Source organism: Myripristis murdjan, chromosome 6, assembly GCF_902150065.1.
Source record: "Myripristis murdjan chromosome 6, fMyrMur1.1, whole genome shotgun sequence".
NCBI classification, from domain to species: domain Eukaryota; kingdom Metazoa; phylum Chordata; class Actinopteri; order Holocentriformes; family Holocentridae; genus Myripristis; species Myripristis murdjan.
This window is the reverse complement of record NC_043985.1, coordinates 13,860,460-13,887,478: the sequence shown is the minus strand read 5'-3', so window position 1 is coordinate 13,887,478 and position 27,019 is coordinate 13,860,460. Positions and strand designations below refer to the sequence as shown.

General features: G+C 43.6%; 1 protein-coding gene across 3 annotated transcripts; it reads left to right on the top strand.

Annotated features, from left to right (window-relative positions):
* prickle1a (prickle homolog 1a) lies at positions 1–26,506 on the top strand. 3 transcript variants are annotated; one of them, XM_030053155.1, is made up of 8 exons: positions 1–201; positions 18,457–18,660; positions 20,665–20,778; positions 21,727–21,864; positions 22,847–23,050; positions 23,311–23,497; positions 23,717–24,595; positions 24,756–25,648. In XM_030053155.1, the coding sequence occupies exons 2-8, from the start codon at positions 18,472–18,474 to the stop codon at positions 25,646–25,648; spliced, it is 2,604 nt and encodes an 867-aa protein (XP_029909015.1). In that variant the 5' UTR covers positions 1–201; positions 18,457–18,471. The 3 variants fall into 3 exon arrangements, with proteins under 3 accessions (XP_029909015.1, XP_029909016.1, XP_029909017.1); XM_030053156.1 differs by lacking the exon at positions 1–201 and adding an exon at positions 12,770–13,044; XM_030053157.1 differs by lacking the exon at positions 1–201 and having other exon boundaries at positions 18,472–18,660; positions 24,756–26,506.
* Positions 26,507–27,019: the final 513 nt, after the last annotated feature.

Below are 27,019 nucleotides of genomic sequence, written 5' to 3'. Positions count from 1 at the left end.
TCTGCGCTCGCCTCCAATGCAGCCAATATCAGCGGTATAAGCTTATCTCTTGGCGCAGGTCTTGGTACAGCTTTGTGGCACAGTGGTGCACCCTCCCTGGACTTTTCATCTTATGCCAATGAGACGCAGCGTTCATCGTTTTTCGCACTTCTGGAGTATTGGTTCTGGATACCCTGTTTACTACGACTGAACACTTTGGGGGTGAGCAAAATCATTTTGTGTATTTTTATTTTAACGGCTGTTGTTTGACATTAGGCAACTTTACAGTTTGGACAGCTTCCAGATGATTGAATTTAACTGTACAATGTATGATTTGTGTGAGATTTCAGTTCACTTTATTTTCTAATCAAATTACGCTATAAAATGCTCCCACGCAGCCTGTGCAATAGCCTAGAATAAGATAAAAATGTGCACAATTTGACCTACAACCGACAAAAAATGTTACTGCCCTGTCTTCATATAAGTTACATCAACTTTACACAATATACATACGATATCAGTTCCCTTCATAAAGATTTGCATTGACCCAAAAAGTGAGAAAACCGGGTTTGCTCTCCACTACATCCCTGGTTTACGCTGAGGGTTTGCGTTTTTACGCAGCAACATCTCCAAAGAAATACTTTCCCTTTCCCTTCGAGTACAGCCTGAAAAACCTCATTAACAAAAAACAAAAAAACAAAACGTGGTCAGAGACGTGGGGCGTGTGGGAGTGTGGAGCCCCCCGGGGCCTCCAGATGTATGGACTCAGCTGTCGCCTGTCACTTTGGTGACAACTGGTCTGCGCTCCGTGACCGCTGTCTGCCCGCCATCCCGTTCCCCTCTGTAGGGCTCTGTAGAGCTCAAGAGTCCTGATGAGTGAGAGAGAATGTGGTCGGACACAGCAGCACGCACATACAGTATGAGAAGTCACTCTATTTTCACTCTCACTTGCTGTAGTTCTAACTATGATGGATAAGGTGCGACCGGGATTTACCAAAAAGTGAGCCCGCTAAGGAAAAAAAAAAGTTATTCAGTCCAATTTTAAAGCGGTGCTCATTGCGAAACAAGGGAGGAAAAAGCCTAATTCAATCTATTTCCAATGCAAAACGACTGATTTCGATAATATTCTTGAATCACGATTCATTTTAATGATAGGTTTTTTTTTTTTTTGACGTGTGTCAAGCTGTTGACTGGAGTTTCTCGAAAATCCCTGAAACTGCAGTGGGAACAAGTGGAATTATCTCATCCCAGTGGCAGATATTTCTATAAAAGATGTTAAATATGAATATTAGACTATATGAGTTGTTGAGATGTTTTTTTTTTTTTTTTTTTTTTTTTTTTTTTTTTGCAGTGCAGCCCTGGGCTCTATCCCTGCAAGCTGTTTGAGTGAATTCATCACTGCTTATGGAGCTGCAGAGCTAAACATGCCATAAAGATACTTCCTTTTGAGAATAATGACACACCCTTAAGTTCTAAATATTTCCATGCTCAGCTGTGATAGAAGAACTAAACCTTCAAGTCATGGGAGAGCAGTTGCTGTTATATTTAACTAGTGCTCTCTAAAATAATATTTGCTCTCAGCAGAGGACAGTAAACATCAACATAAGCCAGTAAGTCCTGTGCATGCTCTCGGGGGTGCTTACAGTGTGACAGACCCACTTGGCTCAGTCGTAGCACAAGAACGCAGAGGCAGACTGGCCTGGAATCTGGTGCTGTAGCCGCAGCTGAGAAAAACACTGAGCTCTGCTGATCCCAAATCAGCTCAGCTCTAAGCCCGTCAGCTCTGAGAGGTGAGAGAGACCACATAGGTCCGGACAGAATACACACATGGTGTTTTCAGCAGTTTGGACACATGAAATCGATGGTTTATGGAGCTTGTGGTGTGGAGTCACTGCATTCCAATTGAAATGAAGGTCTTCACTGGATTTAGATAAATGGAATTATAGCCAGGTGCACTGATCTTTTGGGTTTTTTGGGCAGCTGAATTGCTGTTTTGCATCTTTTTCAGTGCCTGCTCAAGATATAACTCGCAAGGAGAAAATTAGCAAAAACAATGGTCTAGTAGTCCCATTTCTGCTTCTGCTATTTTCATACATTCTTTCGTGGATATTTTTTCCATGTGTCCCTAGCCGGTAAAAAATATTAAAGACAACTCAGCATGAATGTGTGTCTTGGGAACAAGAGATGCATGGAGGCTGAGCACAGAAATCAAGGTGGTGGTGTCACCTAGTGGCTAGAGGAGAGGCTCACTGCTTTGGAGCAAGAGAAACTAATAACTAAGCATTGGCTCTGCAGCATGGCCTATTCTACATTTTCATCCAAAATCAGAAAATTTATGATGATGTTTTATGCCAAGGAACAAAAACTGTATGATGCGTGACTGCTCTTCACTTGAATTGAGATTCTGTATTACCTCAGGCAGTGCATAAACCTAAATGAGGACATGCACATCTGTGATCCAGTAAGCAATAAAATAACGCAACCTCTGTTTTGTCATATCATCTGTAATTGAAGAATACAGATGTCTTCTTCTTTTGCATGTATCATCAGATATCTCCTGAAATCTGTGTCCTATACTTCACAGCTCTGTTATTTAATGTTTAGATGATCTAGCAGGCAAGGCATGTGCTGGGAGACATGTGAACCGGGCTTACTTTCAATGATCTGCTGCGGGTGTAAATCCTCTGTTGCAAATATTAAGTTATTTATAGACTAAATGATTTACAAGAGGTCTGAGGAGGTTTTTGAGCAGCTCCAAATGTCACACAAAGCTAGTGCATGTTGTATTTCCAAAGCCTTAAAGTGAAATAAAAGATGCCATGAATAGAATCAAAAACCTTTTACAACAGTTTGTTCCAGAGTTCAAGACAGAATTAAAATAGTTGCCTTTATCATTTTTTTTTTTTTTTGACACAGCTGTCACAGCAGTTGAAATAGTTCTAAGTCCCTGGCTAACTTAGTGTTGATGAGTGCCAGATCAATAAATGCAGACTATGCTGATGGTTTATTTTAGTACCAAAGTGCATTGTTGAAGATTGTCTAGGATTTGGACCTAAGTGGCAGATAGACCTGCTTTTCCTTATGAGCACCTCATAATGCAGCTTTTAACTAGAGAGGCTGGCTCTATAACATTAGCACGCTTGTGTGCCATTGCATATGTGAGTCCCTGCACAGCAAGAGGTGTGTGGAGCCAGAGACAGATCACAGACATGAAGGCAGGCTCAGACATAAACAGTCGGCCATGTCATGGTGTGTGTGCTTGTGTGTGTATGTGTAAGCGTGTGCGTGCATTGTGCCTGAGAGAGACAGACAGACGGAGACAAAGTGTTCACCTATGTGTCCCTGTGTTTGAGGGCCTCTAAGTGTGTGACAGTGTATGTGTGTGTGTGTGGCAGACACCCGCCCGGGTGTGAATGAGCAGAATGTAAGTCCCAGTGCCAGTGTGTATATGTTTCCCACTGTTGATTTAAAAGCCCAGTACCAGTGAAATGTACACAGAGGCCTGTTTGTGCAGAGCCAGAATGAATCACCCTTGCGTCCGAGTAAATCGCCTGCAAGCCAAACACTCTGGCAGTCTTTTATCCCCAGACGTGGTCCAGCTCGCCGCAGCAGGGCTAAAAGCAGCGCTGGACAGGGCTCTGTGTTGTAAGGAGCTGTCAGAAAAGGCCAGTCTTTCATGGCCCGGGATAGGGAGATGTGGCATGGAGTTGGGCTGCCATAGACAAACTCCAGAGAGCAGGGCCCATTGACTGTAAACTGTTTGTGGTAGGTTGGCAGGAGGCTATATGAAATGTGGCTGGTTTAAACGCAGGTGGTCCCTGGGTCCATGGTCATTGGGCCTTACTAAATGGACGGCGGCCTAGTTGGTCAATTTTAGGCCGCTGTTGCAAGACAGTTGGTGAGAAAGGAAAAAACTACTGCTGCTGTCTATAGGCGAAATCCTAACTTTGTGTTTTCCACGGGGTTAAGTTTCCCCCTCTGCAGCTTTCAAACTGCAACATGTATGCGAGTCAGTGGGATCTGCCTGGAGCAGTGGCACACATTGAACCCACATGCTAAGCATTATTCTAAAGTGATTAAAGGTAGTTAGTGATTTAGCGCTTCCAGGCACAACTCTGTTTATTAGGAGTTGCAGGATGATGTTGGAAGAAAACGGGTTTGGCTCATACACTGGAGTTTAATGCCCCAGCAGATCTCTGGTAACCGCACGGTATAATTGCGGGGGTAACCATCAGACCACCACGATGATGAAAGTCATACACAACACACATGTTTCATTATCGGTCCCATGTATAGGCATGATGCGCCGCTCTAAAGGGATACTGCATAACAACCATGGTGCAGTTCTTTGCATGTGCAGTTATTATCAGCATGTCTGTCTTTGATAAAGGGGCATAACAGATATAAACATGCCATGTATCAGCAGCAGTGGCCTTGGTGATGGAGGTTTTGGAAAGTTGGTCTGACCCAACCTGACACAGACAGGCGTGCCTGCAGAAGGGCATGTTTTTCCCTCTGTCCTCTCCATCTATAGGAATCCATCCAAGCAATCACAGCATCATAGGGCGAGAAGCAAAATTGCCTTTTGCCCTGAGATAGTCATTAAAAAGTGCAGCTCATTTCCCTGGCCCACTACAGGGGATTGAGTTAAAGCTTTCCGGACCCCTGCCTAGAAATATGCAAAACACCCCCCTTCCCCCCCTTCCTGTGGCTCTTGTTCTTCCAGCGCTGTTGGTATTGTCAGAGGGGTGGAGTCAGCCAGAATGGATGATATGGAAAAGGTCAGAGGGATTTAAAAATGGACTCTGCTAGGCAAGGGGTTTTGTGCGTACAACAAAGGTATTTCCTGAGATTTTTCAAAAAGGTTACTGACTGGGGACAGTTGCTGGATGCCTGCCAGAACCTTTCTCTTTAAATCAGTTTTTTTTTTTTTTTTTGGGTGGTGGTGGTGGTGGGGCATTTCCTCATTAAAACTTTGATCCAGTCATATTTCGCTGTGTGCTTAATCAGGTTTTCAAACAAATGTACACATACAAGAGTTTGGCCATGTTCCCAAAAGACTGAGTGTTGAATTAATTATAATAACTCACTTAAAGTAACTCCTAAATAAATCATAAGACGATTAACAAGAACAGTAAACAATGTATCAATATAGTCTCCCCTTCTAGCTCTGTTGGGTAAAGATTAAAAACTCTGCTTTCTTTAGCTCTTCCAGTGGTGCATGGGCTTTTTCATGCGGGCTTATTCTCTGTCACAAAGATAATTCCTTAACAGGATCTTTCATCCTAGAATAGGGCTCTATATTCCACCAGATATATACTTAAATGCATACACTGCCTACATAATGAAACACTTGACCTCTTCCTCCTCCATGTGAAGCATTAAATTGGATTTGCTCCACAGATGTTGCCTGCTGACACTTATATGGTTAGAATCAATGAAGATGCTCACTCTTTAATGACCAGAGTGAGGTATGCACTTATTATGAACAAGAGAAGATACTGAGCCAAGGTAAATTGGGGTGTGCTGTATGGGCTTGGCCACAAATAATGCAGTGCATGTGTGCTCTCTGTGATTAAATCAGCAACTCTCATCTTGAATGACTTCCTGTCAAGCATCTTCCAGCAGCCATATGTTTTCTCAGCAGTCTTAGTCAAAAGTCAAACTAGCATGTATATCCCTCAATCCTCCTTTTATGTCATCAATGAATTGAAGGTCAGCTCATTGTGGACTACTACGTGCACCTGGTTAAGTAGCAATACAATGAGAAATAAAGTCATTATTTCAATATTGTAATCCCTACTATTGTGCATCTGTGCATGCAGAGGAGGTGTACATGTGTCATCCATTGAAAGTGAAGATGGGTAGCTGCAAGGTACCACACAGGTGGGTCAATATTGACCAAGGCCAAATGAGGACATTTCTTGCACAGCAGCACCCAGAGGCCCACAATGGCCCCACTGAGCTGACGCAGAAACAGTTCGTTTGGCTACAACAACCTTCACGGCAGCTCCTAGTGAGAGGGCAGTTCAAAGAGCCATGCTTTTGTTTGCTATGCTCACACTGTCTTCCTGTTAGGGGCTTGGCTGCCAAAGAAAACAAGAGCAGCAGCCCACCAGATGTGTATATCTCTATGTGAATGTGTGCGTTTGTATGTGGGCATGTATATATGTTTGTTTCTTTGTGTCCTGTCATGGAAATCAGCAAATATTTGATTAAGTCGAAATGGATTTAAAAAAAAAAAAAAAAAAATATATATATATATATATATATATATATATATATATATATCCTATTGGGGGCTTCAATAGGATATATATATATATATATATATATATATATATATATTTCTACAGCATTTCAGCTTAAGTTTTATGGAAACGATGTATTTTCACTTAGAGAGTGTATACCTCAGCTCTGTCACATGGTTAATTATGCCAGCCAGTGTGATGTTGACTCAAATACCTTTGCTGTCATTACTGACCTCAGTATTGGCTGTTCCAACAATAACAGACTCGTGCTGACAGGGACAGACGCATTGTGTGCTTGGTTTCTAAGAATAAACCCTGCACTGGGAGAACGGTATCCTTAATTTGCGATGTGATAAGGCAGCCACTGGTGTCCTGTTTTCCATTCCACGCATATACCGTGCAGACACATACATACACACACGCACACACACACACACCCACACACCCACAAACAGATCCCTGGCACCAATGATCCAAGCCTGACCTGTGTGTCTGCTATACTGACTGAGACTTCCTGGGGGCTTCAATAGGATCAAACCAGACCTGAAAATACACACACACACACACACACACACACACACACACATAAATGCACACCATGTCACACGCCTATCCCACCCACGACAGTTAGTGTCCCACCCCTTGCCCTTATAGCAGCATGTGTCTCACAGTTCACATGACTGAGTTTTCAGTCAACAAAGGTAATTAACTGAGGAGATTTTGCACAGTATCACATCCCCATCTTCAAACTAAACTGCTGGTGTCTCATAAAGCTGTTAAAGTAACTGTACACACTCATTCACCCATTATGCGTTCTACAATAGCAGATTTAACTGGGGATGTCTTGAAACTGAAATTTGGTAGTTGATACCAATACCAGTGTAATTATGCAATTCTTGATATCTGATTTGATCATTCAGCATACACTTCTTTTATTTCAAACTTTGTATTAACCAGTCAACAGAAATTTTGAATGTGTTTCAAGTATTTAAACATACACATAGGTTACATTGGAATAAGAACACTGAGTTACAAAGGAAGCAATCAAGTTGCATTAATACTACTGATATTAAAAACACAAGTATTGGAATCATTTTAAAAATTTTGGCATTGACTTTGGACTTAAGTATTAGGTGAGGAAAACCAAGTCCAGTAGTCAGGAGTGGCATGTCCAACAAGTGCGAAGCTGGACATCTCACTCAGCTTTGAGTCTAATATAAAAGGACGTTTAGGATGTCTTGTTGCTCTCTAGTCATCTCTATTCTGTACATTTGAATGTTAGACACGAGAGGAGGTGAAAGGGTCACCAACATCAGAGCTAAAAGAAGCCTTTGGAAATAGGGGAGATCATTGAGGCTCTGCTCTGCTCTTTCTGCTGTTTTTTTTTTTTTTTTTTTTTACTACAACCTTAATGACTTAAATTGTGTCCAATTAAGCCAGGCTGGAAAGAAGCATCCCTACTTTCAATCGTCAGTGTTCCCTCTGTGCTGTGGCACTGGAGCATGTGTTTAATTAGAGCACTCTAAAAGACTGTAACGGAGTGTTTCTCCAGGAATGTTAATCATTAGTGGGATCCTGACTGAGCAGCTCTTAACTGTTTCAGAGTATTGTTGGATTCCACGGTTCGCCTTTTGAAGATGTGTGGCTCGGGGAAAATGCTTCCACGTGTGGGAATTGCCAACTCTTTTTTTTTTTTTTTTTTTTTACTGCATCCTCATCTTCTGCAACGACTTGTTCGTAGCAGTCACAACCGCGCCACGCCTGTTTGAACAGGGCGGTCTCATTCATGTGCCCGTTTAGCTTGGGGCGAGAAACACACAGGAAATCACTTTCTTACTATGTGAAGGATATACTGTTGAACTCCAAGGGAAGCTGAGGAGAAAAGCCCAGATGTGTGGCGTGCAAGGTTGAGGGGTATGAGTGTTAAACTTTCTGAAAGTGAGTCATATGCTAAAAATCTAGTGGGGTGTCAAAGGTCAAAGGAAATGTCGAGCAGCGAGGAATAACCTTGTGAACCTGGACACTGACAGGGTGCTGTTTCAACAGGAAGACAATGATCAAACTCTTAGAGATGCAGCATAGGGGCATGGAAAACATATACATACCCCCAATGAATGCTAAGTGGAGAACCACTCCAGGATTCATTGGGAAAATAAATGAGATAGCCAAAATACAGAATATCTGTTTGAATGGATTGGTTTAAGATGTTGAAATGCTAAACTTTTATGTTTGTAGTCTTTCAGTTTGAGACCACACATGACAATTTACCCTTAGCTGATCTAGTGCTTCTGTCAGTGCAAGTGTGTAGTGTAAGAGCCAGGCCATTCATCCTTGGTCTGCTCTGTGTGTAGACAGCCACAGGCTTTTGTTGTGTTATAGTGTCCTCAAATAAAGGGGCTTCCTCCCTGTAACAGCCCCAGGAGCTCTGTCGCTCCACTTCCCATTGTTCCCAATGAGGTTCCGCTTTACAACTAGGTGAGAGGGTGTCAAATTGAGGGTGAAATACGATGACCTGCCCCTATCCTACATTTCAGCAATGTTTGGTAAAGCATTCAGACACCAGTGTACTAAATCGAAGAAACAGCAAGTCTGCTGACACTTGGCTTTGTTTAACAAAGATGGGTTATGTAGGCCGATTTATGTAATGCAGTACAGGGGTAGCTCAATGGAATCTGGATATTCGTCTTGAGTTACATCATCATGCATTGTGTGGCATGATTGTGTTATAGCAAATCAAATACAGCCAAGCACACAAGTAGAATAGTTAGTAGAGGGAAAAAAGTTAATAAACTGGTTCAATGAAATCATGACCTTTCAAACTGACATCATCTCCTTACCAGATGTGTTCTGTTGTTTGTATAACTCAATACTGTTGTACACTATAATCCAATAATGTAAAAAAATTTGATAACAGATACTTTTGACATGGAATGACCCTTTTTAGTAAAGCGTTGTAACCACTCTCGGTACTATTTGGTTGTTTCGATGTTTTTCAGAGCTTTGATAAATCACAATCTTGAGCAAGGTCAAGAGTCATGTGAAAATATTTTTACAAAGGCAGAAGGAACCACTGCATGGCTCTAGTGGATCATACAACAGGTGCTCTTTAGTGTGACAGGTAAAAGTCCATTTAGAAACAAAATCCTGGAAGCATAGCTTAATAAATAATTATTTTGTTTCGAAGATAGTGTCTTTGTTTTTGTCCATGGTTTGTCTGCATTACGTAAAGATTTATATTAAGCAAGACTTCCAGGATTTTGTTTCTTAAGTGAAAATATATTTCTTTTTTTATACCAATGTCTCTTGTTAGAAACTGTGTTTAGATCTAAGCTCTGCCCTCAGCTGCCTCCAATGTGTCAGAGTGAAACAGTAAAAGAGGTTATGTGAGGGTTATAGGGCTAACAAGCCCACCGTCTGACCTGAGTTTGTCAGTGCCAATCTAGCTAAGTCAATATCAATGCACTGACTGCTCCACCAGTTGACCTTTTCCTCCCTCTTTCAAGGCGTAAAAAGGATTGTTGTTACAGTAGAGTGATAGGCTTTTATTGGTCTTTATTACTGGGGCTTTTGTTGGGCCTGTGTCCTGCTAATACCCGTTGGCAAGTCATTTAAGCCTTGAGACAGGCCTACTTTTATAAGGCAGCTCACACAACAGTAAGTGTTATTCTTAATGATGGCCATCAATGACAGTAGGTTACTACACACCGCAGAGTTGGATAGAAGAGACTGACCTTCCCTTTAACCCCTTTGGTACACCCGTTTACAAAATGTCTTGGGACCCAAATTTGACTGGTGTAAATGGATTCATACTGGGCATTAATTCAAGCCAGTCTCCTGTCCTTACTTACACAATCCTGTGCCGATAAGGATTTGTCACAGCATTTATTGATCAGGGCCTCATTTTATGGGCTCCCGTTTTCACGGACGAGTTCAGACCAGAGAAGAATGCAGCTTTATCGTGGGGCGTTGGTTCTGATGATGATCATCCCTGTCCTGTCATTGTCAGGGCATGCTGGTCATGGAGTACCTAGCGGCTAGCACAGCACAGCACAAGGCGTTTTTTACAGCACTGAGAAGGTGCAGACCAGGTGTGAGGCGCTGTTCAGGTCGTTGTGGCTATGACAGGGGAATGGGCTGTAAAGCCCTGTGGCCATAGATTTATGGGTCATCTGGCACTGCCTTAGGTCAAGGGTCAGGGATGCAAGGCTTGTCCAACATTATATTTCTCAAATATCTGAGGCAAACCTTGAACTGTGCAACCAGAGGAGCTTTCTCTAAAAATAGAGGTACAGTCAGAAAGAGTTTCAGGATGATTGCCATTCTTCTTGTGCTAGACGTTTGTGTTCTCGTTTGGGTGTGACAGACCAAAGATATGAACTTCATCCATGGATTCCTGAGAGTGTTCTCATTGTCTTTCATCAGTTGTCCAAACTTCAGTTCATTGTCAAAGGCCATTTCAAAGGTGGATTGTTTCTTATCATGTGCATTTGCATGTCTGTGATTTGTGATTCACAAGTGCTACAGTCAGACGTTGATTGCCTCTTTGAACTTATTCAACCTGTTCGGCAACTTTCTTCAAATCTTTGAAATGAAGAAGAATTTTGGACAACTTATTCCATTGCAATACCAATGTGTCAAAATACAACATTAAAGCAACATGTCATCCATTTAAACATTGTGATCACAAATTAGCTGCACCTCTGTCAACCTTGACAATGTTGAATTGACTCTGTGACTTTTGTCCAGATTAATTTGCTATCTTTGCTTTTCTTGAATGCCCCCTTGCCCCTCGGCAGGATGCTGTGTTGTCCCTCCCCTCTAAGACTTGCTAATGGAACAGGGTGCTGAGTCTTTTGGACCAGCACAAAGGCCTGTGGTTAGTGCTGAGACCTGCTGTGAATAGGCTCCCCTCCTCCCTGGCCTTGGCTGCTACAATGGCTTTGTCCACACACCCACATACACATGCACACACATGCATGCATGTGTTCAGGCGTCATCTCTACAAAATTAAACATCTGCTAAAATGTTAGTAAAGAAGGCAATTCTAGCTGTTTAATAGATTCCTTGCCTGCTAGTAAAATGTTCTAATACTTTGTTTCACAGTCTTAAAATGTATTAACCCTGTACAGGAAAACTTACCCTTCTGAGGCAATTACGTCCTCTTGCAACTTAAATGCAACTTTCAAGGGTTTGAGCTGAACTAGTTGCTTTTGTTTTCCGAGGCAATAAGAAGCACCAGCTTCACCTTTTTAAATTCCTTCAGAGGTGAAGGAGAGGGAGAGGTCAGCTGTCCTGTGCATCCTCTCCAGGGAGTTTCACTGAACACCTCTGGATGACCACTGACAATTGCTAGACTTTTTTCATGTGCAATTTCATTCTAAGCTCTTATATTCATTATGCAAAAACCAAATATGACAGCTGGGATATTAACCAATCTTAGCCTCATCCCATTTACTGTTGGTCTTCATAGTGAGTGGAATTTTTTTCCCCCAAAACTTACAGTATTCTGGTTCTTCATGTTTGCATATGAAGACTTCTGTAAGCAACTTATCCTGAACGTGTCTAAACAGGATATGATCTTGTTTCTGTAAAGCTCAAGTGAACCCACTGACTCTACATGGGAACTGTTTGTTTATACTTACATTACAGCACAGACCTGTAACAAGGCCATTTCATTCTCGGGGAAAACTGGACAAATATCAGTTACACATTTGCTTTTTGTGTGACTTCATGAGCACTGACAGTAATATTAACAAAATATTTTTGTTGAGATGAAGGTTACAGGTTTTTAACTCTCTTTTAGACAAGCTGATAATACAGCTCCCTAATGGAAGTACTTGTTCTGAATAGAGCTTTTGTCTGTGATTCATGTTAACAGGCCTGTGGAGTCACCAGATAGCTGGTGTCACTGCTGACATCATTGCTAACTGGAATGGTCAGTTGGGTGAAGATTATTTGAGACCGATCCAGAATGTTGCAGATGGTAGGGAGCCATTTTTCATTGTGGGATGAAAAAAAAAAACGCATCTTCTGTTCACTCAAGCTGACACTGTAATTAAAAAGCTGTAGTTAGCAACCGGCTTTGTAGCTGACATTTTATCACGCTAGAAGAGAGGCACAAACCGGATAAACCAAAGTCTGACATTAACGCTCACCACCTTCCCCACATCTTTGAGCTGCTGATAGGTACGGAGACAGAAGAATGTCATGCAAAAGTTGCTGTGGATATGGGGACGGCCAGTATGGCAAAATGTGCTCTGGCGTTACTGATGTGCTCCTTAAAGCGCAGTTCCTGGTGACCCCCACCTTTACTGATGGTTCTTATTTGGAAGCGTGTGTTAAATACAAAGGGAGGGTCTCTGGAGAAGAGACGCCTTGCTCTGCTGTACCCTGCCCTGACTGGCTGGTCTGAGGTTAAGGGGCCGGATTGGGGTGAAGAGGGTTGGGCTGGGGCGGGTGGGGGGTGTAGTGGGCTCTGGGGTGTTGAGGTGAGAGAGAAACAGAAGTGGGATGGCCATCTGGTTGGGCTCTTCCATTTTCACACACACAAACACACACTCTAAAACACTCTCTTCCACACATACAGGCACACATTTTTACAGTCTCAGTTTTGATATGGGCTGTTGCTGTGCTGACAGCTCAGCTACAGAGGACTGTGTGCTGCTGTGTCCTGGATTTAGCGCAAAGGATCAGGCATACTGAGACAGACAGGCTGGAGACATGGAGCCCAGAGCCTGCTGCAGAATCTAGGACTGGATATAGTGGTGATAAGATCCTTTTCCAGCTCACCTCAGGAGATTTCCCCTGCACAGAGGTAAGACTGCTGGGATATGCTGAAGGACACCGACTGGAGTAGATGTAATCTGGTTTTCAACAGCATGTGACTTGGTTGTAGAGCAGCTGAAAAAGAAAACTTCTGCAAGCTCCAAAACTGTGAGCTGTCTTTTGGTTCTGTATCTGATATGACTCTTTCACTGTGCTGCAGATTTGTTCAGTGAAGACTCATGAAATATTTCTGATGATTTAGTTTGTCCTATATCTTCAGTTTAATGGAAGAGTATTTTAATTATTCACAGAGGTATTTCATAATTCATGAACAGACATACTACAACTCATCATGAAGTATTATTCAGTAAGACATAGATGGAATTTGAAACACCGTGCAACTTCTGATCCAGACTCAACTGAAAGTCTGTCTTCAGAGGGATTTCTCTTTTTTTCAAGGCAGTCTGAAGGGTGCCAGCATTCAAAGAGTTGACTTTTGATCCGCTGTACTGTACTGCGGGTGGTCAGCTCAGTCTAGTTGGAGGCAAATGTGTTTGATGACAGTTTTTTTTTTTTTTAGTTTTTTCTGCTTTGCTAGTGACAGTAGAGAGAGAGAGAGAGCAAAGGCAGGGGTGAGAGAGGGGATGACATGCAGCAAAGGGCCTGGGTCAGCTTCAAACCTGTGCCACTGTGGAAAGGACTTATCCTTGATGCATGGCACGCTCTGTACCAGGTGAGCCACCGGGGTGCCCCCATTTGATGTCAGCTGTGTGACAGCAGCACGTGTGTGTGTGTTAGGTTGTAGATCAGGGCAGCCAGCACATGCAGGTGGTCTCTCTGAGAGCAGAGCTCTGTGGGGATGTCAGTTTCATCCATTTGGTCTTGGAAAAACACTCCTCAGCCACAGAGGGAGGCTCCACAAGTTGGCCAAACTACAGCCGTCTACTACCTCAGCACTGCATACAGTAAAGTCTTCTCTGCTTCTCTTGTCAGTGGTTCTTGGATTTTCCAGCAGCATTTCAATCCAGGCATTTTCAAGCTAATTAGGCTTAAATCTTCTGTGGAAAGAAATACCTTGAACGAACATCCTCTGTGGTGTATTTCTGTTCATGGTTGTGAAATACTAGGTTGGCTTATAGGATAATTCAATTAGAAGTGTAGGCTGTAAACACTGATTTCTGCAGGTATACACTACACAAGGATCCAATTGTTTCTGACAAATCTGAGCTGCCTCTCAATTTAATGAAGTTAGTAATTACTTTTTGCAGTCACGATTGTCACAGATCTCTTTTCACAAGGGCCACAACATAAAAAAATGCCAGTTGGTGGTGACAAGCTGTCATTTGAAGATACGAGTGCGCTGGGATTAGAATTGCTGTTTATTTTTCAAGTTGAGAAATATCTTGTCTGACAGAAAAACAGACTTGTCAGAGTTCAAACTCAAGAAACCAGTGACTTTGAAAAGAATATCTTGTTTTCTCTTCAAGTAGAGCCTATCCTACATCCCTGGGCTTGCGTGAGCCAAGTCAAACATGTTGGGCCGGTCCAAACTGACTGAGAGCACTGTGTTGGGTTGTGTGCATGTCCATCATCCACTTCCTAGAGGAATATAGACAGTAATTCAGACCAGAAGCTGCTTATTTTTCCTGTGCACTCTCTCTCAAGGGCTGTTAATCCAAGGCCCCAGTGTCTGTATTTACAGGGGTCGGGTTCAAGTCTTGTTGAATACTCCTTAAAAATGTCACTGACCACTGTATTTATTGATCAGTCAGGATATGAGGTCCTGTGAGAGGTTGGTATTGCACAAATGTGTTGAGTGACAAGATGTAGTGAGCACACGATGCCAGGTCAGTACAACATTTCTTTAATAGTGGATACAAATCAGTGCTGGTGTTGGTCCTACATGGATCAAGTTTGCTCTTTTCCCTCATTCAGCTGCAGTTTAGCAAGTTTGTTATGTTGTTTTTGGCATATAATCTGTTCTGTTTGACAAGACCATATGAGACTGTGTTCATGTTTCTTCTATGAAACAATACATAGCCTCTTCATTCATTGTAAATGTAGTCTGGTGGGACTGTGTAGCCCCTTTCATTCACTGAAATCCATTCAAAGCAAGCATGTACACCTTGTGGCTCCCCCTGTCACTGTTTCACCCCTGCCTGGACTTAAATTTCCTCTCTTTAGTGGAACAAGACACATTAACATTTTCATACATGAGAGTTACCCCATTTTAGTCTCAATCTTGACAGCGCCCCCACCACTCCATTCCTTTTCCCTTGCACCCCCCCACACACACCCTCTGGCCCTCTGTGGGCAGATCAGTCAGATATGCAAGCCCAGTGTTCCCAAAGCCATGTTAACAAGCACCTTTACAAAAGAGAGAGGGGCTGTTAAACATTCAGGACTGCAGGGGTCTGGCTAGTGTGGGAGGAGGGCAGGGGAGGAGGAGGGGAACAGTGAGAAGGGGGAATTTAAAACTCACCTTACAAACCATAGGTCCCTTGTTAGGAGAAGACTTTTAAAAGCCAGCACAAGTGATGAGTCAGTGAGTTGGCAAGACAGTAAGCGTGGTTAAGTTGGTTGGCTCAGTGCTTCTGTCATTCAAACCGTGAAGGAAGTGCTCTGGGCAAAGTCAGAGGAAATGAACTGCAGGACATCCAAGGGGAAAATTAGCATGCTAGCAGATGTGGCTGTATGAGAGAGGGGCTTTTCCTAACACCAAGTTCTGTACATCCTGTATTTCTCTTTGTGGGCCTGGCGGAGGCTCAAGCCCGACATTCCTCTGAGTCAGGTTTGGCTGTGTGAAACATCATCAAGCAGACTTGCCAACATGTGAAAGCAAACATCTTTCTAACAAATCTAGCGCGTGAGTGAGTGTGTGCCCGTTAAAATATGAAGCAGTGAAGTCGCAGTCTCTTGGCTCTGACCTGCCTATAGTTAGCTATCTCCCGTGTGAAACTCAAGCTGCTCTCAAACAAGGCCACATTTTTGCAGGTTATTTTGGTCTCATTTGCAAGTCAATAGATGTGAGCAGAACAAGAGACTGTCTTATTTCTCACCCCGCTTTCTCGTCTCAAGACAGGTTATCTGGGTTTGAGGGCTTTAACTGTCATGTGTTAGGAAATAACACACCACATCTTCAGGAGAAAAAAAGACTTAAATGGAGATAAACAGGCTCTCGAAGGAACAAGCCTTTAGTTGATTCCCTGACAAAGGCTCCATTGTTCAGGACATCACAGGCGTTTTAATGGGAGGTGTCATAAGCCAAACTGTCTGACTTGACACTTGTGGCACAATGCCGTTATGGATCCTGAAAAAGCCTTAGAATCCACTTCGACCACCGCAACTATCTATCACGCTTATGTCCCGAGGTCCTGGAGTTGGCAGGCTTGTGCGTGGAGGGCATGCCAGTTGTTGGCATGCGATATGGTGGTGAGGCCATGGGGGCTTGTCCTTGGGGATGTTGGGTTGGTATGAATAGCCAGTAGCTGCCTGGCAGTGTTTGGGGCAGTTAATCATTCCCCAGGGGGGCCTGGCAGGCTGCTATCTCAGAAAGAGTCATCACTAAACTAGAAACAGGGGACAGGAGCATATAGCTGCCCTCTGTCAGGGTGTTAATGGCCTGTGTATGTCTGTGTGTGTATATGCATTTAAGAGTAGCCTATAGTAGTCTGTGTCTACATGCACGTCCACATTTGCCTCAGCATAAATGTGTGCATTCCCTCTTTATGTGCGCATGAGGGCTGCGCACTCCCTGGGAGCTATGCATATATGACATTCCAGGAGAGAGTGTAGATTTTCGGGCCCTCTACTGTCACGCCTGTGTTCTTCAAAGGCTGCAGTCAAGTGTGGCTGGTTTTCTCAGCTGTCTCCCTGCAGCCCTGCGTGCCCTTGCTGGCCATAGGGGGTGGAGGATTGGGGGGAGGTGGTGTAAGGGCCAGGCTGCTGGACGCTGGCTGGGCTCCCATTTGATCTCAGTTAGAGCCCCTGGCCTGTGAGAAATGACCACAACTGGACACACATTCATCATCTCCATGTCTGCTTGGTCCTGCAAGACGTTCAGCAGGATCAGGAAATACAGTTAGGGTTTTATGAGTGCTTTGGACAGTGACTTATGGTTATTTGTAAATGTCCCTAAGGGATAAAGTTTATCATCAAAATTGAACTTATGAATCCTGTGTCATTTCCTTATCTTTGCATAGAAAAAAAAGACAAAAAAAACTCACATTACCCTCAAACTTCAGCTTGGAAAAGTTGTTTTTGTTAGATCAAGCGGTGACAACATGTTTTGGTTTTAGCTCTATGTTTTCAGTGACATGCCAGTGACAATCAGTTCCATTCCACAAACTCTAGCTACACACCAATTTAGGTCAACTTTGTGCCAGTCTTTGATCTCCCTGTCCTGTGTCCATCCCTCCATACCATTGTCAGTGTCCAACTGAGTATCAGTCGACCCCATACACCCACCCACCTCTCTGCTTCCTTCACCTGTCTGTCTGTCCATCCAAAAGATGAAAGGCTGATCAGAAATTTGCTGCAGCAGGTTGGAAAACAAACAGTCCAAAGACAAGAGAAGAGAGATGAAGGGAGAGACCAGACTTGTGGATAGTCCCCATATGGCAGTCTTATCCACAGGGATTGTGTTTTCCCTAAGGCCAGGCTTGTGTTTATACAGACCTCAAGCTCCGCTGACCAAGGCAGCATCAGATCCCATGTGTTGGCCCCTCTTGAGACATTGCATAGTGCAGCACCTCAACAGGCAAAAATGATTACTCACTCAGACATGTGCTCAGCAGATAAGCTGGAACCTTGAAGTGTGAGCAGCCAATGTCTGGTGTTGCTCTCTGAGTGCAGAGCTCTCGGTAAGTCGGCAAACCGACTTACCGTATACAAAAGGAATGTGAGGTCTACGCGACTGGGCGGAGATGTAAGCAACTCTGCATTAACTGTATATTCGTGAGTAGCTAATTGCTTGTTATTGTCACTAAAACGAGTTAGGACGTCACCTCATGAAGCTTCTGGAATTCCCTAATGGCCCCTATATCCCCAAAAGCCACATGAGGAAGACACATGGGTTACACACCACCACAATGGCAGTGAAAGGGTATAGTTCTCTTTATGAGTGTCTTTATGTAGAAGGCTCATCACCAGAGGAGATCCAAGAAAAGCTTGCTCAGATACCATAATGGGCTTTTTAGGGGGGCTCTAGCCCACATAAAAGAGGCAGCGATGGTGTGAGTCAGCTGGTGGTTAACATGGATGGGAATGGCAATGAAAAGAGAGGACCGGATGAGATGGAGTGACGATAGCATTGTGTGAGGGATGTGTTGATGTAATGCGTTGTTGACTAACGGTTTGGTCTTGTCTCTTTCGATCTCCCCTCTATCTGTTCGCTGCCTCCTTTCCTCTACAACACAACCCTCCGTCTTCCTTCTATTCTCTGCCTCCTTCGTCTATCCAGTGAAAAGAGAGTCTGATGAGCTTGGCGAGTGCGGCAGTGTCAGCGGCTGGGCACCAGGGTGGGGCGCGCCAGCGAGACTTGATGATGGAGCATAAAGTCAGTAAGCTGACCTTTGGCTTCCAGCGCAGCTCCACCTCTGATGATGACTCGGGCTGTGCCCTGGAGGAGTACGCCTGGGTCCCACCTGGCCTCAGGCCCGAACAGGTGAGCAAGATATTATATTATTCTTTGTGTTGTTGCTCAAAAAACATGAAGTTGTTGTTCACTAAAGTGCTAAACTGAGCTGAAGTATTATTGTATTGTAAGTGGGCCTGCTTAATTTGGATGTGGCATTATTGTTCACAAATAATTATTTCCCAAAATTATCACAGTGAAGTAATTGTGTATGCTCCTGATAGAGAATAAAAACAGCCCTGACCTGATTCTAGCTCTCTCCTAGCCCATTTCCCTGGCCCAGATAAATGCTGTTCAGCACATTAGTGAATAACATGCCAACCAGCGTCTCTGGATAATGACACCTATGGGACAGACAACATATTTCATAAAAGTTTTGCTTTGTTCTTTTGTTTGAGGCAAACTCGTCAGACTGTACATGACATACACTGACAGGCAGTATGTGTGTATCTTTATTTACTTGTAATTATCAGAGATCTGTTCAACGAGGACTAGCGGGTTCAGCCTGCTGTTTCTGGATCGGGCTTTAAGGGGTTGTCTTTTAACAGACCATGAGCTCCACACAGGCTGGGCTGTTAAAATGTGTCCGCAGGGCAGCCAGCATGATGTGGCACTTTACCAAGTCAATAGAGGAGGCCCCGTTTTTCCTGCGCTCACAAAGTTTCTTTTTCTTTTTTTTCTGTGCTTTTCTCTCTCCTCCTCTCTGTCTCTCCATACTGCTCCCTCTTTTAAACAACACACATGGAAGCATTGAGCGGGTGATGGGTAAAAGAAGGGGGTCGCAACAACCGAGAGAACCCTAAAGCCCAAACATGCAGGGCCTTTTGTGTGTAAATGTGTGGGTCAACTGTAATGCCTTTACTGCAGCCATTGCCCTGAATGGGCCGTGTATTATGGGTGATCATTACAGTGGAGAAACACATAAGGCCTTGGCGATGGCTGACTGTCCCCCAGCCCCCAGGGAGCTGGATGAGGGGTAATAGTGGCATGAAGATGTGCATAATTTATGGTGGGGGCAAACGTTGGGCTGATTGTAAGAGTAAATTGCTGTTGCCCCCCTCTAGACGGCCCAAGCAGCAGGAAGCATCCCCTAATTCAGGAGACAAGCACATCCCACCTCTTTATCTGACCCACTGTGATGACCCCTCCCTCATAAAGGTTAGCCCTTAATGGCCAGCCCCAAGGGTCAAAGTGGAGACACTTGAAGACAGGCAGCTTTATCCTGTCCCTTTAGTGACAAGCATATGACAAATCCTCCCCTTGCCCAGCCCATATACCTCCTTGGCTTACTTAAAGGAAAATTACTCCCTACAAACAGAGTAAGCATACTTTTCTTTCTGACTTATTCAGTAAAGATTTATGATTTATTTAAGATTTAAGATTTATTTATTTATTATTTTGACAGTATATGTTTGTACTGCATGCTGCTATGAAATAAAGCTGATATGGGGGGTTGAAAACTCAAGAAAACACTCTGTAATTCCACAAAGTCAGTCTCCCATACATTTTAAATGGAGCAACTCCAGATTGTGTTTCATAATACATTAGTGCTTTGGTCTTCTGGTTTCTTGGAAGAGTTGTTCATGTTCAAAAATACCAATTGGACTGTCCAAGATAATAAATAAAATATATTGCTGCTTTTGGATGGATGGAAAACTTGTGTCTTCAAAAGCTCAACTTTTCAGGAATTTAGAAAAACAGACCATGTTTTTTTTTATGTATTTTGAGTGAGTTTTAATGGTTCCTTGTGTTGTGATACCTTCTCTCCCTATAATGGTTCATGTGAACCTTTTCCGCTTAACCAAATTCATAAAAATGGCCTGTTTCTTTTTTTTTTTTTTTTTTTTTTTTTTTTCGCCTCTACAATGGTGCTATGTGGGTTTTGTTGACAGATAGCAGAAAATGTTAATGTTATTCAGCCTGTGCATCCAAACTCTGTAAGTATCACCTGGTCTTAATGTGTCCAAACTGACCCAGTGTCAGATGGGGTGTTCCTGTGCCTAATATTGTTACTGCATGCCATGCTCTTCCCAGGTCCAGTTATATTTTTCCTGTCTTCCTGAGGACAAGGTGCCCTATGTGAACAGCCCAGGAGAGAAGTTCAGAATCAAACAACTCCTTTACCAACTGCCACCACATGATAATGAAGTAAGAAAAATGTATTTGTATGTGTGTGTGTGTGTGTGTGTGTGTGTGTGTGTGTGTCTAAGTATAAATGCAAGCATCATAAAATTCATCCCAGCTTGCTCTGTCATTTAAACCATTGTTATAGAAAAAGTCCAGGCGCCCATCTTCCCACTACTGCGCTGCTCCTCACCCTCCATTTTGTTTGAGTCGCTGTGTCTGTCCCTGCACACTAAAACCCACAGTGTTAACAGCATCACCATCTCCATGCCATCCTACTAATGTGAGCGCTTGGCATTCATATTGACATCACACTAGGGGATTTTTGTCCCACTCTTGTAGCCCTTTTAGTGTGGGCACAATGTGACTTTTGACTTGATGATTTTATGATGTTTGCTGGGAGCCCCCACCGGCAGGATTCCTGTCATAGCAGTGGTTTTTATGAGAACGGCTCAGCAGGAGAGAGAGATGCTGCTTGAAAGAGGCTTTATGTGATGCCACCACCGCAGTGGCACCGCAGCCCGAGCCACGTCTCTTCTCCTTTGTTGCCCGTCTTCTTGATTTCACTCTAAACACAGGCCTTGTTTGTGTAAACGTCTGCTTTCCCTCTTGTTAAGACTTTGGGAAACATCAAAAAGGGCTGTTGTAAAAATGAGCTTCCCAATCAAGGACTGTGGGTGGACATGCGTTGGGGGTGTGGGAAGGGCAAGTTGGGGTCAAAAGTTTCCTTTGTTCAGCTTGCTCCTGTGTGCACTCTGCCATCTCCCATACTTATGTGAAGTTCCTAACATGAAGTTCATAACATTTATTGGTGACTGACAGGCAGCTTTGCCATTGGATTCAAGCCTTTCCAGTGAGTGTAATATTAAAAGGTCATTTCAGCTTGTCAAAATGCAAATCTCATCCTAGCAGCTGTAAATATTTTTTTTTTAGGTGGCTCACTCATATCTAACCAATCACCCCTCTTCCCAGGTACGTTACTGCCAGTCCCTTAGTGAGGAGGAGAAGAAGGAGCTACATATGTTCAGTGTCCAGAGGAAGAAGGAAGCACTGGGGAGGGGCACGCTCAAACTACTGCCCCGCAATCTTCTGCACAGTGTTTGTGAGCATGTATGTTCATGTACCATTTAAAACAGTAATCACTTATACACATCGGTTAATTTAATTATTCAGCGGAGAGGGGGAGAGCAGTTGAGGTATAAAGTTGTTTTAAGGTATGTTTGAAGTCGAGGACCTGGCCCATATTCCAATCCTTAAATCTAACAGCCTTTGTGAACCATAGTAGTGCAAACCAGCTTTGCTGCCTGTCCTCTGGAGAGTCGTTTCAACTAAAACCCAGAGGGACAGCTAAACTACAGAGCTCAGTATTGGCCACACTATGCAAGACATCCCTAAACACAAGCTGGATTTGCCCCCATGCAGAGTAAAATGTCCTCTCTGCTGAGTTGTTTGCAATGGCTCAGTACAGCATTTCACTCACTATTTACAATGGTCATTGAGCATCCCAAGGGTGACCATTAAACCTTGTCAAAACATAGTCCCACTGCTGTAGCCCTCCACAAGACCGAAATCCTCTCTCCTTCCTAGATAAAGCTTGTTTTCTCTCCTTGCGGTTGCCTCTCCACCAGTCTGCCTTGTACCAAGTCGCTGCCGTCAATTTGAGCAGGCTTGTCTTACATGACCCCACAGAAAGCGAGGTTAGGAAAAGAAAACAAATCAGACAGACTGGCACTGCAGTTGGACAACCCCATGGCCCTAATTCTTTTTATCAACAGATGTGTTCTACGCTCATGTACTGTACACTGACACTGACACACAGATGGGTCACACATTTGCCCTACCATCAACAGGGCAAAGGGACTTAGCAACCCTGTGACATCCTAGTTTCAGTGGGTCAGACTGAGTATTTCATCAGGAAAAGGGTACTTAACCTAGTCTGCACAGTTGTGTAACTAATTAAATGTTTATAAGTGAAATAACACACCCACAAGTTTATTTTGGTATATTGTGACAAGACTAATGCTAATGCACAGTTTCAGGGATTGTGTCATTTGCTATCATAAATCATGTCATTTACATGTGCATGTTACAGTGTGGCGAAAACATCAGTGGGGGAGAGATGGCAGTGTTTGCCTCCAGGGCCGGCCCTGGGATGTGCTGGCACCCAGCATGCTTTGCCTGCTCCACTTGTAGTGAGCTGCTGGTGGATTTGATCTACTTCTACCAGGATGGAAAGATCCACTGTGGAAGGCACCATGCTGAGCTACTGAAACCTCGCTGCTCTGCCTGTGATGAGGTGAGGCCATGAAATAACTGAGAGAAAACAGTATAGTAGAAAACAACATTTCATCAGTTTATGGCCTTTCAAAAAGATCTACTGTACTGACCTATGGTTTGGCTTTAATAGAAAATTCCTCAGTGATAGCAATGACATTTATCCACCCATTTCTCCACTGACTTCAATAAATCCATTAACAGTGATTAATACTGCATACACAGATGACAGGAAAGTAAAATATGGCCTTCATCTCATCCACTGTGCATCTGTGTCCATAGATTATCTTTGCTGATGAGTGCACAGAGGCAGAGGGGCGGCATTGGCACATGAAGCACTTCTCCTGTTTTGAATGTGAGACAATTTTGGGGGGCCAGCGCTATATCATGAAGGACGGCAGGCCATACTGCTGCGGTTGCTTTGAGTCTCTCTATGCAGAGTACTGTGAAGCCTGTGGAGAACACATTGGTAAGATACTGCATATCAGACACAGTTAATAGAAAGAGCTGCAGTGTTTATGACACAAGAAAATAATGCATTCATTATGGCAGTTTGATATTTTGCGCGAATATGATAGAATCTTTTGCTGGTAGCTAGGCACCATAGTAGTCTAACATAATTTTAGAGTAGCACATTAAGGACTGTTACCCATTTATATATTTATCCCAACTGTATCTCTTTTTCCAGGTGTGGATCATGCTCAGATGACCTATGATGGGCTCCACTGGCATGCCACTGAGAGCTGCTTCAGTTGTGCCCAGTGTAAGAGCTCCCTTCTGGGCTGTCCCTTCCTGCCGCGTCAGGGCCGCATTTATTGCTCCAAAGCCTGCAGCCTGGGGGAAGATGTCCATGCCTCTGACTCCTCCGACTCTGCCTTCCAATCAGCGCGCTCACGTGAGTCCCGCCGCAGTGTGCGCATGGGCAAAAGCAGCCGCTCAGCTGACCAGTGCCGCCAGTCACTCCTCTTCTCACCCTCTGTCAACTATAAATTTCCTGGCTTCAGCGGAAATGCTGATGACACCTTGACCAACAAGCTGGCTCACATGAACTTATCTGATGAACGCTTCTGGAGGGGACGTGCTGAGGAGACTGAGGTGCCTGAGGATCAGGAGGAGGAGTGGGCTGAGCATGAAGACTACATGACTCAACTGCTGCTTAAGTTTGGGGAACATGGGGTCTTCCAGCAGGCTGATGACTCGAGGCCCACTGATGTGTGGATAACTGAAACAGACGCAAAGACTAAGCAGGACTCCTCCAAACCTGGGGGCAGTGCAGGTGGTGGAGGAAGGGGGAGCCAGAGTCTGGCCAGTAAGAAGTACCAGGCTGACATGTACTGGGCCCAGTCACAGGATGGGCTAGGGGACTCAGCCTATGGTAGCCACCCTGGCCCAGCGAGCAGCAGAAAGATCCAGGAACTGGACATGGATCATGGGGCTGGAGGAGGCTTCCAAGGAGAGGAACAACAGTGGTACAATGACTCTTTAGAGTGCATCACTGACGAGTTCAAGAAGGCTGATCAGAGTGTCCGAGACTCCATGGACTCACTGGCTCTTTCCAACATCACTGGTGAGTAGAAGTGACATCACTTTCTGATGAAGTCAAATCTTAGAAATGTCACTGATATTTTGTGCGATGGTATTGATTGTTTTAGGACACACTGTACTGATCCATGTCTTTGAGTCCTGATGCATTTTTTTTCCTATTCTTCTTCTTCCTCCTTTTTCAGGGGCCTCAGTTGATGGTGAAGGTAAAGACAGGTCGCTGGTATATTCCTTGCAAAACTTCCATGAACTTGAGACAGAGGACTGTGAAAAAAACAGTAATATGGGAACCCTCAACTCCTCCATGTTACACAGAAGTGCCAATTCCCTCAAGAGCCTTGTATCTGAGCAGGAAGAGGAGGTTGAAGACAACGTTCAAGAAGAGGAAGAAGAAGAGGTTGCTCTCCCTGAGGAGAGACCAACACCACCCCATGTCCCTGTGCTCAGGAGGACACGTTCCCAGTCTAGGCCACAGCAGGTCAAGTTCTCTGATGATGTGGTGGACAACAGCCATTATAGCAATTTGCCTGTGCGCCAGCCCCCTATGAGCGAACGGACTCGACGGAGAGTTTACCACTTTGAGGAGCAAGACCAGGAACTTCGTTCAGGTCGCCACCATCACCATCATAGGAGGCGCCGCAGTCGCAAGTCTCGCTCTGACAATGCTCTTCATCTGGTGCCCAAGGAGAGGGCTCATATGTACTACAAAGAGGACCACAGAGGGAACGCCCTTGGCCCTAAGGGGCCCCAAGGGGCTTTCCATGGCCAGCTATCCCATGACCACACCAACCTTGCTGCCATGTCAGACTATGGCCTGCAGGGCCCAGCCATGGGGAGGTTCCTGGGACTGTACGGGGATGATGATGACTGGTGCTCCACATGTTCTTCTTCCTCCTCTGACTCTGAGGAGGAGGGTTTCTTCCTGGGTCAGCCCATCCCCCAGCCCAGGCCTCACAGACAATACTACACTGATGACTTGCCCAGCCCTGTGGCAGGCATGCCCTCTCCGCCTTATGGCACACGGACTAAGTCCAAAAAGAAGAAGGGGCACAAGGGGAAGAACTGCATTATTTCATAGACTTATTACTCTCTTATCATCAGCTTTTGGGTAATGCTCTGCCACTCGCCTCTGCCTCTTGTTGCCACTGTTTGAAATGCCAAAACAACCTGCTTGCTATTAAAAGCTTAAATTCTTGCCAGCTGGACGTACTGTATATGTTTACACAGCACTCAATTTAACGTGTTTGTAAAAGACACCAAGTCTTTATTCTAAGTGTATGCTTCTGTAGCAGTACAAGCTGTCAGTAAAGTAACAAAGAAAGTGTTTGAGTATTGCATATTTATAAAACATCATTTAGAGATAAACAGATTATTTAACATTGCAGATATGAATGTATATATTGTAGAGTTCAAAAACAAAATGGCTATTTTTTATACCCCTGAGTTGATGACATGCCTTGTAGCAGAATGGCATTAAGATAGAACTGTTGGCAGTTGGTCCAAAGTAATTTTTCCAAGTGGGTGTCAAAAGTTAAAAGACATACTGAGTGTGACCCAGGTTCTTTATATAGGTTTCTTCCAGGCTTGTGCAGCCCTAACTTGAGGAACATTGCATTACAGGATCTGGTTGAATGGTCTATTTATGGGTCATGTTTTATTGTAAACAAATCATAATCTGTAAAGATGTACAAACTGGAATATAAAAATAAGATCAATGATGATTGTAATAAATATATATATATATATTATATGTATAATGATGTGTTGTTTTTTAGTGCTCTTAGAAAAAAGACTGATATATAAATAAGGGAGAAAGAATATTTCACTTACTATAAGGCCATACAACCTTTATTTGTATTATGTATGAAAAACTAAACACATTTCACTTAGAGTGTTCACATGTAATGCAAACATGTATAATCTAAACACAAACAAGATTTAGTCTATTCAGAATAAATCTTGATTCAACAATGACAAGGTCAAGCATCTACCTCTGTGAATTCTCAAACTCTGCAAGTAAAAAGATTCAAAAACAAATGTAAACAAATACTATTTTTTTTTTCTTTTTCAAGAAAATTGTTATACTGGCATGATCATAGTGGGACAAACTTTGATTCCAATAACTCGGAAATTCTGCATCTGAAAAATTTACCTTTTCATCCACTATTTTTGAAAAAAAAAAAACAATCAATCAAAATGAAAAACAGCACACCAAATTATGTTCAACAGTGAAAATACAAGTAACTGCTTAAAATTGTACTGTTCAGCCATGCATAGAGCTTACTTGTTGATTTGGCTTAAATGTCAGAAACTTTCCCCAGAGGACCCTTCTGAGTCAATCAGCACCACTTCACAGGTTTCACACTATAAAAATGTCTTTTTTAAAAAGACTGTTGTACCAAATGTTAAAATCAGTCTTTAAGTAAAAAACTGCCCATGGTAGTAAAAC

Excerpts from the sequence above, each read along its gene's own strand:
- prickle1a (XM_030053157.1), top strand. The coding sequence starts at position 18,472 with ATGAGCTTGGCGAGTGCGGCAGTGTCAGCGGCTGGGCACCAGGGTGGG. Across the intron at positions 18,661-20,664 it reads CTGGCCTCAGGCCCGAACAG|GTCCAGTTATATTTTTCCTG; the intron begins GTGAGCAAGATA and ends TGCTCTTCCCAG. Across the intron at positions 23,498-23,716 it reads AGCCTGTGGAGAACACATTG|GTGTGGATCATGCTCAGATG; the intron begins GTAAGATACTGC and ends CTCTTTTTCCAG.